Here is a 12,618-nt window from a genome sequence, read left to right as displayed (position 1 = left end):
CTTGACTTTGGCCTTCCCGGCCCTGACTGCTTTCGCTGGCCCCACAATGAGATACTGTCCCGTTACCCCTGCTTTCCCACTCTGGTTCCGTTCTTGTCCTGTTACTCGGAGATACTATGGACCCGTCCCATTCCCTCAAATCAGCTCTTAATTCTGAATAGGGTCTTGGTCGCGGTCCCCTTAGATCCATTGGTCCTCTCGGACCTCCCTGTTCTGAATTGGGACCGACAGTTGTGTCTAATGGGGTGTTCCATGTTACCGAACCTGGTAATTGTTTCCATGCATTCGTCACATTATTCCTCCTTTCCATCTCAATCCTTTCCCTATCCAATTGCCTTTGTTGTTCCCCTCTATCTCTCTCAGAATTATAGATCGAAACTATGGGTCCTATGGTAACAGGCACTTGAAGAGCGTCCGGCAATCCCACAGACTCAACCCTTTCTGTGGTTGGCGTTTTCTGCACCACAAACCTTCCCACTACACTCTGTACAGTGTTGTTTGGAGGTGTTTCTCCGCCTTTGCTAGGTGTCCATTCCGATATAGGGAGTGGTGTATATCCCTCTATCTCATTCCCATCCTCCCTTGCGAGCCCTCTATCTTCTATCAACTCCACTCTCGGAGGTGGTCTATCCATTAACAATCTGTTTATCAGATTGTCCTCCGACTCGCTTTCCTCGTCTTCTTCCATGAGGTTTCCTCCTCCTGACACCTCCCTCATCGGATACATTTTCTCCACCTCAATAGTCTGTACTCTCCAACGCTTTTCCTCCTCATCCCATTTGGAATCTCGCACTGCCCTTACCGATCGCGTCAGCCTTTGTTGACGCCTGTTCAAATTTCGGTCGTGTGCAGCCTTAATCCATGCATTAAGAGCCTCAAACTGTGTTGGCCTAGGTGAGGGTTTCAATGAGGACATGGTTGCTTTTAGCCGATGTAACACCTCTAATTTAAACGTCCCGTACTTCGGGAACTGCATTTCCTCATTCCCTTCCGTAAGCTTATTCCAAGCCCCAATCCACAATATCGTATGCAGCCCAACATTCGTTGCCATATAATGAGCTGGCGTACCCTCTGGGGGAGCCTCTTCCCCGTAATAATGTTCACTTCGTTTACGTTTAAAAATCCCTTTCAAACACTTAAAACACTTCATGATTTCTCTTTTCTCCGCGTTTGTTTACTTCCTGATGATATTCCACCAATCTCGGCGCCGTTCTCACTAACTGGCCTATCCGTACGCGACTTTCCTCCGACGTCACTCTAGCCGCCCAACCAGAGCGCGGCTCTAGCTAACGTCACACCAACCGCTCAATCAGAGCGCGGCTCTAGCCGACGTCACCCGTCCCCCTTCGCAGCAGTTCCCCTCCTTTCTCAGCTCGTCTCCTCGGTCACGCATGCATCTCATTCATACTCTGAAAAATGATTACTTCCGTCCAAGCGATCACCTTTCTTTGACTGTACGCCCACAGTCTTTCTGTAGTTGTCACCCTAACTTGGCGAAATGTCTTTCCGATTACTTCCAGACAATCGCCTTCTCCGATAGGTTACTCACACACAGTAACTTTCGACCAGCGTCCGTTACTCATACACTCACTCTTACACTCCCCCTATCTTGGATCTACGGCGGTCAATGGTACCTCGTGACCTCCGTACTATGGTCGACAACTACCCTGGATGTTCGATACACCCAAAACCACTTAAGCTTTGGCCTGAACTTAAGATTTCACCAGTTCACCCGTTTACCAGGTAACCGGTTTACCAGGTTGTGCGCGCTCACAACCGTCTCTCATTCACACTACAGGCATTCAACTCCGCAAGACATTACAATACAAATACAACACAAAACACCGCAATCTGTTCACGCATGACCCTTTTTATACTCACTCTCCGATACTGCTGCTTTTCTCGCACCGTCTGCACCTTTCGGCACACGATTCTTCCGCTGCTCGTCTCTCGGCGTCTCGGGCCTTGGGGTAAACTAACCTCTCTAGATTACCTTCCTCAAGAAGATAACCATCCTCACTCTGCTACCAACTGCTAACGCGGGATTACTGGTTACTAATTATCTTACCAAATCCCATTTCCTGTCGACTGAATCGTTGGTACCTGTCTTGAGTAAAAGGTAATCTCGCAATAAAGCAATCAATTTAAGAACTTACACCACTCTAAATGACCACTGACCAAAATTAAGTTTTAAAGATTTAATATAAAGTCAAAGATAACTGAAGATACAAACTTCTCAAAATGAGATTAAGAAGATAAATCGGTATCACTATGAACATGAACTTTTTGAATAGTCTGAGTCTGAAGAACAAAATAATAAGTACAACTTCCAATAACATGAGCGTTGCCAAAATGAATACAAGTTGCAACCTCAAAGTCATTACAGAAAAGAAAATTAAGGTTAGTCTGTCCCTACACTATATTAAGTGACATCCCTACTTAGCAAGATCTTAACCCTCTAGGTGTCAGCCGTGGTGACTTCCTAAGAAGATCACGCACTTCTCTTTGTCTCTTCTCTGATAATGGGTCTCTCCTGATCAGCCTATCTGCCTACCCATCCGCTTCCTTAGGCTCCCAAAATCATCTGCTCTGCTCTCCTCCCGGGTCACTTTCCCTAATACCAAATCACATTTCCAATAGAAACGCCCCTTGGGACGCCCCTCACGTGGTACATCTTTGCGCGGCAAACTCCATGATGGTACTCTTGAAGACCCTCGTTATAGTTGACCTTGGTTCCCAGGCTCCTTCTTCCGTGCGCTGATACCCCCTGAAATTCCTGGAAACTCCTACAGGCCTGCGCAAGGCGCCACTGAACAAAGTCCCTTTCATTCGAGCTGATTAGGACCCTCGCACCTGCATACAGCTCATCCTGCAGTGGGCCTCAAATTCCAGACTCCACCATATCTTTGGTCATAAAACACTCTCAAAGCTCCATGCTGGACACCTCACGACCTCTCCTCTAACGAGCACATGGCAATTTAAACTACATGACATTATCTGCTCTGGCCTACTTGATTTACATGCAGCAGGTCCCTGCACTCTTAAAACGTTAACTTGATTTAAACAGCAAACATTCTTAACTAGCATACGTTTCTAAAATAACACATCTATAAAGCATATACTTTTAACCCTAAGTTCAATAGTACATTTGGAAGAACCATGTCAACCTTATCTCACGTAAATTTAGCAGCACGTTCAGGTTTGCTGTGAATTGCCCTAAGGCCTACACATAATACTGGATTTTCAAAGTTACATTTAATTTGGACATGACTCTTTTTAACATGAGAACATGAGGTTTTCACATATACTCCAACATTTCTACATTTAATCTCACACCGTTATAATTATAGTTACTCTACTTAACATTCTATACGTTTCACTACTGAATATAAACCACTCTGTATATTTCACTCCTGGATATAAAATACTCGTGTGCAAAACATGTTTAAACTAACTACGTGCTTGTAAATATGGCGTACTTATACATTTTTTTCAAACTCGTGCTCTCTCAGCCCCAATTCTGCAGGCCAGAAAAGATCATTCCAAGGCTTTGAGTTAGTAGTAACCGCTAAAACCTCTGTTTTCTCAGGCTTGATTTTTAGCGAGTTTGCCGACATCCAATTGATGGTGAATTTAAGAATATCTTGCATTCTCAGGTAGGCCCCAGGTGAGTGATCGATCTGAATCAAAATTTGGGTGTCATCGGCATAGTTGTAAACTCTGCAATGCAGCTGATTCAGTGCTGCAATTAAAGGCTGCAAATAGGCATTGAAAAGCAGGGGAGACCAAGCTGAACCTTGGGGTACTCCACACACCAGCGAAGCTGGATGGGACATCAGCTCTCCTAATTGGACTCGCTATGACCTCTATCTCAGAAATTAGGTCAACCAGGCCAGAGCCGTGCCCTTGATCGCCTAGATCACTAATCCGCGTTAGTAGTTGGCGATGATCAACGATATCAAACGCAGCGGATAGGTCTAGTAGAACCAAAGCACATGGCACTTTTTTGTCTCAGATCATCCAGCACGGTAAGCATGACCAATTCCATACTGTGATGGGCTCTGAAACCTGCCTGACTGGGCTCAAGAAGCTTATTGGACTCCAAGTGGCGAGTGAAAGATTGTAATACATGTTGTTCAATGATTTTTGCCAGAAAAGGTAGCTGTGAAATTGGCTTAAAATTCTTAAAATTTGCAACTTAGCCTTCCTTAACTTGTTTATGATTCTAAAGGTCTCCTTCTGGGGGTTGGTCGCGTGTATGATAGCAGCCTCATAGAATTCGACTTACCATGCTAGAATGGCTTTTTTGGAGGCGACAAACCTATGCTGAGTGGGCACAGGGATACTGAGATTTGCGCCATGCCCTCTCACACTGACGTAGGAGCATGGAGAGATAACTATAGGGCCAATCAACGGGCAGGAGGACCAGACCAGAGCTAATATGTGACCTTTTTCATGTGTAGGCCCACACACCATTTGGCAAAGACCTATAGAAGTTAGAACCTCTTCTAACTGCTTTGCCTGGCCATTCTTTGGGATAGTATCCTAATGAAGATTAAAGTCTCCGAGCACTACTAGACCTTGATAACGTGTAGGGAGGTCATGAACTACATCCTGGAAAGGCGCCATGAACCTAGTGGGGGTATGTGGTGGGCGGTATACTAAAAGAAACACAACACTATCTGTAGGGGAGCAGAATTTCACCCCCAGAACATCAGCGCCTGATAAGCTTTCAGAGCACAGAATTTCCGTTTTCAATGTATTGTTAAAAAGAAACGCTATGCCCCCCCCCCTCCTCTTGTCATCCGATCGATTCAGGTAGCTAGCTGTGAAATTAGGGGGCATGGCTGCAGCCAAATCTGACTTAGCCGACTCGTTCAGCCACGTTTCTGTAATGCATTAGAGGTCCAGACTATTTTCTTGGAGGAGTGAAAAGACCTTCAAGCAGTACTTCTGTAGCGAGTGAGTATTTAGCAAGGCAAATCTGCACCCATACTGGCTCGCCTGCTTGGTGTTGGTAGGGCGTCATTTAACTTTTGTAGATGTACTTGAGCTTTTAATAAGCCTTCACAATCAAGTTTTGCTAGTAGCTTATCGGGAAGTGAGTGAGCTGTGTTCTTTAAAGAGATTACATCCAGCTTTGAGTAAGCGGCAGGGGGGCCAGGGGTCATGGCCCCTGGACCCGGCCGGGCGCATGGGGAAAATGTGTGTCCATGGTAGTTCCTGATGTGTGGGGAGTGCAGGGTCGAGTTTGGTATGTGAGGGCTTGTGTGATTGAATGCTGAACGATGATGTGTGCAGAGTTAATGTGTCTAGTGTGGAAGTGCCACTTCTAGAAGCTGTTATGTCTGTGTAATAAATGTGAAGTGACTGTCTGTCTTGTGATTGGCTAGAGCTGGCTGGTGTGCCTGGCTCCAGGAGTCAGGATGGGTCTGCCCCGGTGGTGAATGGAGAGATATGCATGTTGATGTGAGGGAGGGGTGCACCTGGGACCTGAATAGGGCTGGGCTTTCCCTACATAATGCTGGCTCCGCCCCCTGTGGTGCGTCTGATGTCCCTAGCCTCTCCTGGAAATGGGGAGAGGGGCTGAGCACAACAGAGTGCTCCAAAACCAGTTGCATCTGGACAAAGGGATTTGGTGTATAAGAAGGGGCTGTGACCCCATGAAAAATGTTCTTTCCTGATCCTAACTTGAGAGGGGCCCACCTCGTGCTCCTGTGTAGTAGAGGGGAGAGTGCAGCAGGAGGACAGTTGCCCACCCCGCCTCCATACGACGCGTCCGCCAGAGGAACCCCACCGGAGGCTCGACGCGCCCCGCAGCAGCCGGTGAGTGAGGGCTCCTCCTTCTCTTTTTTCCGGTTTTGCCAAGCAGACCCCGCGGGTCGCTTCAACATCGAGGGGGCCATTATTCTCTGAGTCCCCCAGTGAGGGACTCCAACATTGTTGTGCAACATTTTTATTTAGAGCCCGAGAGGCTCCTACACCCACAAGGGCATTGCAGAGGGTAGAGCGGCCCCGGCTGGCAGCGGACCGCTCCCCCAGTTGGCAGCATTATTTCATTTCGAGCCCACGAGGTTCCAGGGGGCATATTGTATCTCGAGCCCACGAGGCTCCTATGGGCATTTCCTATCACTTCGGAGCCCACGAGACTCCAACGATTGCGTGGCCATTTCGTATCTCGAGCCTGAAAGGCTCCCATGTTGTTTTGGGCCCTATTGTTTATTTGAGAGGAGAGCCAGGAGGCACGCCGGTAGCAGACTCCATTCCCCAGCTGCCCAGCACTTAGTGGGCAGCTGCATCGTTTAGGCCTGTTGCGCATTCTTCTTTGGCTGCCTGCGCAGCCAGCCCAGGTATTCTGGACATTGGGCCTATGAGCCCCTGAGAGGCCAAGTTGGCCTGGGGTCAGTTATGTGATTTTTGGCGCAAATGTGATTACTTACCTAATGTGATTTATGCATATTATGCAATGCTTTATGCCTATACCTCTAAATGTGTTTATGCTTAGGAGGTTGTTTTACCTAGTATAGTTACGCTAGGTTCCCTGCGTGATATATGGCTAAGGGGGTTAGGATTGCGTAGGGTGTACTTACCCTCTACCAGTGGTTACTGGTTGTGTTTCTGCAAGTATTATTTGGTACTACAATTATCCTATGTTCTAAGTGCTATTTCTACAAAGTGCAAGTTCTACCAAGTGCTATTCCTGACAGTGGTCCACGTGGCCCTGTCCCGGTGTAAATAATCCCCTGTAAATACTGCCCAGTGCTAGTTGGCACAGTGTAATTATGTGATTATGATCTAATGTGTTTATGGTAATACAAAGGCTATTTTTATATAAAACCTTGTGTGGAGTTTCTTTTGTGTGGGGCCTTGGAGGTTGTTGAGGGTGGGTACATGCGCAAATGCTTTACACATTGCCTCCGGGATCAGCCTGTCTGCTCGTGCCAAGCTACCAAGGGGGTGAGCAGGGGTTATCTTTGGCGGGTGACTTCCTTACCCTGACTGGAGTGGTGGTTTCTGCCTGACTTTGCCACAAGCCTTAGCCAACCAGAGACCCCATTTCTAACAAGCACACTCTTCTGGTAGTACTCTGGAGTGACAGACAACTATCACTGTACTCTTCTCGTCATACTCTAGAGTGACAGCCAGTTATCATTGTACTTTCCTAGCAGCACTCTGTAGTGACTGCCAGCGACTGCCGTACTCTCTGTGCCGCATGAAGGCCTGGCTGATATCAGTGGGGGTCCATGCTGTGATAAAGCATATGGAGGGTAATAGTGTCACATTAGCATGAAAAGGGATCCATGACATCACAAAGTCACTACAGGTCTGTGACATACATGGAAGCACCTGACTTGTAGTACTATAGACTCAAGAGAGATTTGAGTTCCTGCCTGCGCCGCTTAACTACATCTTGTAGGTTTCTATACGCTTCTGTGAGAGGAGGATCTAAGACTGCGCTGGTTCATCCTCACTCTCACCACTGTGTGTTGATCATTCCTCTCCATGCTCAAACCAATCTCCTCTCCCTGCATCATGAGGTCAGAAATATGGAAAGACCACCTGCTGCTCCTGATGTACCCCTACATAGCACCTCAGGTCTCACCGTGCTTACGTCCCAGGTACCGCATGATGGCGCCAGACTGGTAGAGGCAGAAGTCCCCTTCCTTCAGCCTGGGCATCTGACCAAAGACCTAAAGAAAGTGCAAAGAAAGCTGTTAGTCACAGAGAGGTTGGTGGAGAGGTGCAAAGAACAGCCATAGGTAAAGAGGGGCTGGTGATAAGACAGGATACTATATTAATTATACTTGGGTCAGTCAGCAGAGGTAGGCAGAGCAGCATTGGATGCATAGGGGCTGGTGAAAGAGGTGGGAAGAGCAGCTGTGGATATAGAGGAGGTGGTGGCAGAGATAGGAAGAGCAGCCGTGGATATAGAGGAGGTGGTGGAAGAGGTAGGAAGAGCAGCTGTGGATATAGAGGAGGTGGTGGAAGAGGAAGGAAGGGCAGCCGTGGATATAGAGGAGGTGGTGGCAGAGGTAGGAAGAGCAGCCGTGGATATAGAGGAGGTGGTGGCAGACGTAGGAAGAGCAGCCGTGGATATAGAGGAGGTGGTGGAAGAGGTAGGAAGAGCAGCCGTGGATATAGAGGAGGTGGTGGAGAGGTAGGAAGAGCAGCCGTGGATATAGGGAGGTGGTGGCAGAGGTAGAAAGAGCAGCCGTGGATATAGAGGAGGTGGTGGCAGAGGTTGGAAGAGCAGCCGTGGATATAGAGGTGATGGTTAAGAGGTAGGAAGAGCAGCCGTGGATACAGAGGAGGTGGTGGAAGAGGTAGGAAGAGCAGCCATGGATATAGAGGAGGTGGTGGCAGAGGTAGGAAGAGCAGCCATGGATATAGAGGAGGTGGTGGCAGAGGTAGAAAGAGCAGCCGTGGATATAGAGGAGGTGGTGAAGAGGTAGGAAGAGCAGCCGTGGATATAGAGGAGGTGGTGGAAGAGGTAGGAAGAGCAGCCGTGGATATAGAGGTGGTGGTGAAGAGGTAGGAAGAGCAGCTGTGGATATAGAGGAAGTGGTGGAGAGGTAGGAAGAGCAGCCTTGGATACAGAGGAGGTGGTGGCAGAGGTAGGAAGAGCAGCCGTGGATATAGAGGAGGTGGTGGAAGAGGTAGGAAGAGCAGCCTTGGATACAGAGGAGGTGGTGGCAGAGGTAGGAAGAGCAGCCGTGGATATAGAGAAGGTGGTGGAGAGGTAGGAAGAGCAGCCTTGGATACAGAGGAGGTGGTGGCAGAGGTAGGAAGAGCAGCCGTGGATATAGAGGAGGTGGTGGAGAGGTAGGAAGAGCAGCCGTGGATATAGAGGAGGTGGTGGCAGAGGTGGGAAGAGCAGCTGTGGATATAGAGGAGCTGGTGGAGAGGTAGGAAGAGCAGCCGTGGATATAGAGGAGGTGGTGGAGAGGTAGGAAGAGCAGCCTTGGATACAGAGGAGGTGGTGGCAGAGGTAGGAAGAGCAGCCGTGGATATAGAGAAGGTGGTGGAGAGGTAGGAAGAGCAGCCTTGGATACAGAGGAGGTGGTGGCAGAGGTAGGAAGAGCAGCCATGGATATAGAGGAGGTGGTGGCAGAGGTAGGAAGAGCAGCCGTGGATATAGAGGAAGTGGTGGAAGAGGTAGGAAGAGCAGCCGTGGATACAGAGGAGGTGGTGGAGAGGTAGGAAGAGCCGCCGTGGATACAGAGGAGGTGGTGGCAGAGGTAGGAAGAGCAGCCATGGATATAGAGGAAGTGGTGGAAGAGGTAGGAAGAGCAGCCGTGGATACAGAGGAGGTGGTGGCAGAGGTAGAAAGAGCAGCCTTGGATATAGAGGAGGTGGTGGCAGAGGTTGGAAGAGCAGCCGTGGATATAGAGGAGGTGGTGGAAGAGGTAGGTAGAGCAGCCGTGGATATAGAGGAGGTGGTGGCAGAGGTAGGAAGAGCAGCCGTGGATATAGAGGAGGTGGTGGAAGAGGTAGGAAGAGCAGCCGTGGATATAGAGGAGGTGGTGGCAGAGGTAGGAAGAGCAGCCGTGGATATAGAGGAGGTGGTGGAAGAGGTAGGAAGAGCAGCCATGGATATAGAGGAGGTGGTGGCAGAGGTAGGAAGAGCCGCCGTGGATATAGAGGAGGTGGTGGCAGAGGTAGGAAGAGCAGCCGTGGATATAGAGGAGGTGGTGGAGAGGTAGGAAGAGCCGCCGTGGATATAGAGGAGGTGGTGGCAGAGGTAGGAAGAGCCGCCGTGGATATAGAGGAGGTGGTGGCAGAGGTAGTAAGAGCCGCCGTGGATATTGAGGAGGTGGTGGCAGAGGTCGGAAGAGCAGCTGTGGATATAGAGGAGGTTGTGGAGAGGTAGGAAGAGCAGCCTTGGATACAGAGGAGGTGGTGGCAGAGGTAGGAAGAGCAGCCGTGGATATAGAGGAGGTGGTGGCAGAGGTAGGAAGAGCAGCCCTGGATACAGAGGGGCCCTGGAAGAGGTAGGAAGAGCAGCCTTTGATACAGGGGGGCTGGTGGCAGAGGTAGGAAGAGCAGCCTTTGATACAGGGGGGCTGGTGGCAGAGGTAGGAAGAGCAGCCTTTGATACAGGGGGGCCCTGGAAGAGGTAGGAAGAGCAGCCTTGGATATAGAGGAGGTGGTGGCAGAGGTAGGAAGAGCCGCCGTGGATATAGAGGAGGTGGTGGCAGAGGCAGGAAGAGCAGCCGTGGATATAGAGGAGGTGGAGAGGTAGGAAGAGCAGCCGTGGATATAGAGGAGGTGGTGGAAGAGGTAGGAAGAGCAGCCGTGGATATAGAGGAGGTGGTGGCAGAGGTGGGAAGAGCAGCCGTGGATATAGAGGAGGTGGTGGCAGAGGTAGGAAGAGCCGCCGTGGATATAGAGGAGGTGGTGGCAGAGGTAGGAAGATCAGCCGTGGATATAGAGGAGGTGGTGGCAGAGGTAGGAAGAACAGCCGTGGATATAGAGGAGGTGGTGGAAGAGGAAGGAAGGGCAGCCGTGGATATAGAGGAGGTGGTGGCAGAGGTAGAAAGAGCCGCCGTGGATATAGAGGAGGCGGTGGCAGAGGTAGGAAGATCAGCCGTGGATATAGAGGAGGTGGTGGCAGAGGTAGGAAGAGCAGCCGTGGATATAGAGGAGGTTGTGGAGAGGTAGGAAGAGCAGCCGTGGATATAGAGGAGGTGGTGGCAGACGTAGGAAGAGCAGCCGTGGATATAGAGAAGGTGGTGGAGAGGTAGGAAGAGCAGCCTTGGATACAGAGGAGGTGGTGGCAGAGGTAGGAAGAGCTGCCGTGGATACAGAGGTGGTGGCAGAGGTAGAAAGAGCAGCCTTGGATATAGAGGAGGTGGTGGCAGAGGTAGGAAGAGCAGCCGTGGATATAGAGGAGGTGGTGGAAGAGGTAGGAAGAGCAGCCATGGATATAGAGGAGGTGGTGGAGAGGTAGGAAGAGCAGCCGTAGATATAGAGGAGGTTGTGGAGAGGTAGGAAGAGCCGCCGTGGATATAGAGGAGGTGGTGGCAGAGGTAGGAAGAGCAGCCGTGGATATAGAGGAGGTTGTGGAAAGGTAGGAAGAGCTGCCGTGGATATAGAGGAGGTGGTGGCAGAGGTAGGAAGAGCAGCCGTGGATATAGAGGAGGTTGTGGAGAGGTAGGAAGAGCCGCCGTGGATATAGAGGAGGTGGTGGCAGAGGTAGGAAGAGCAGCCTTGGATATGGAGGAGGTGGTGGCAGAGGTAGTAAGAGCCGCCGTGGATATAGAGGAGGTGGTGGCAGAGGTAGGAAGAGCAGCTGTGGATATAGAGGAGGTGGTGGCAGAGGTAGGAAGAGCAGCCGTGGATATAGAGGAGGTTGTGGAGAGGTAGGAAGAGCAGCCGTGGATATAGAGGAGGTGGTGGCAGACGTAGGAAGAGCAGCCGTGGATATAGAGAAGGTGGTGGAGAGGTAGGAAGAGCAGCCTTGGATACAGAGGAGGTGGTGGCAGAGGTAGGAAGAGCTGCCGTGGATACAGAGGTGGTGGCAGAGGTAGAAAGAGCAGCCTTGGATATAGAGGAGGTGGTGGGAGAGGTAGGAAGAGCAGCCGTGGATATAGAGGAGGTGGTGGAAGAGGTAGGAAGAGCAGCCGTGGATATAGAGGAGGTGGTGGAGAGGTAGGAAGAGCAGCCGTAGATATAGAGGAGGTTGTGGAGAGGTAGGAAGAGCCGCCGTGGATATAGAGGAGGTGGTGGCAGAGGTAGGAAGAGCAGCCGTGGATATAGAGGAGGTTGTGGAAAGGTAGGAAGAGCTGCCGTGGATATAGAGGAGGTGGTGGCAGAGGTAGGAAGAGCAGCCGTGGATATAGAGGAGGTTGTGGAGAGGTAGGAAGAGCCGCCGTGGATATAGAGGAGGTGGTGGCAGAGGTAGGAAGAGCAGCCTTGGATATGGAGGAGGTGGTGGCAGAGGTAGTAAGAGCCGCCGTGGATATAGAGGAGGTGGTGGCAGAGGTAGGAAGAGCAGCTGTGGATATAGAGGAGGTGGTGGCAGAGGTCGGAAGAGCAGCTGTGGATATAGAGGAGGTTGTGGAGAGGTAGGAAGAGCAGCCTTGGATACAGAGGAGGTGGTGGCAGAGGTAGGAAGAGCAGCTGTGGATATAGAGGAGGTGGTGGAGAGGTAGGAAGAGCAGCCGTGGATATAGAGGAGGTGGTGGAGAGGTAGGAAGAGCAGCCGTGGATATAGAGGAGGTGGTGGAAGAGGTAGGAAGAGCAGCCATGGATATAGAGGAGGTGGTGGAGAGGTAGGAAGAGCAGCCGTGGATATAGAGGAGGTGGTGGCAGAGGTAGGAAGAGCAGCTGTGGATATAGAGGAGGTGGTGGAGAGGTAGAAAGAGCAGCCTTGGATATAGAGGAGGTGGTGGCAGAGGTAGGAAGAGCCGCCGTGGATATAGAGGAGGTGGTGGCAGAGGTAGGAAGAGCCGCCGTGGATATAGAGGAGGTGGTGGCAGAGGTAGGAAGAGCAGCCGTGGATACAGAGGAGGTGATGGCAGAGGTAGTAAGAGCCGCCGTGGATATTGAGGAGGTGGTGGAAGAGGTAGGAAGAGCAGCCGTGGATATAGAGGAGGTGGTGGAGAGGTAGGAAGA

The 12,618-nt window shown here is 50.6% G+C and overlaps 1 protein-coding gene across 2 annotated transcripts in view; it reads right to left on the bottom strand.

The window, feature by feature from the left end:
• Positions 1 to 12,618, bottom strand: part of LOC144811046 (glutathione S-transferase P 1-like) — a 125,379-nt gene that overhangs the window by 98,747 nt on the left and 14,014 nt on the right. For both annotated transcript variants that reach the window (XM_078673837.1, XM_078673829.1), the window contains one exon: positions 7,604 to 7,691. In XM_078673837.1, coding sequence (XP_078529963.1) covers positions 7,604 to 7,691 — 88 coding nt within the window. The remainder of the gene's footprint in view (positions 1 to 7,603; positions 7,692 to 12,618) is intronic.

Source organism: Lissotriton helveticus, chromosome 1_1 (assembly GCF_964261635.1).
Source record: "Lissotriton helveticus chromosome 1_1, aLisHel1.1, whole genome shotgun sequence".
Lineage (NCBI taxonomy): Eukaryota > Metazoa > Chordata > Amphibia > Caudata > Salamandridae > Lissotriton > Lissotriton helveticus.
This window is presented reverse-complemented; position numbering and strand designations above follow the sequence as displayed.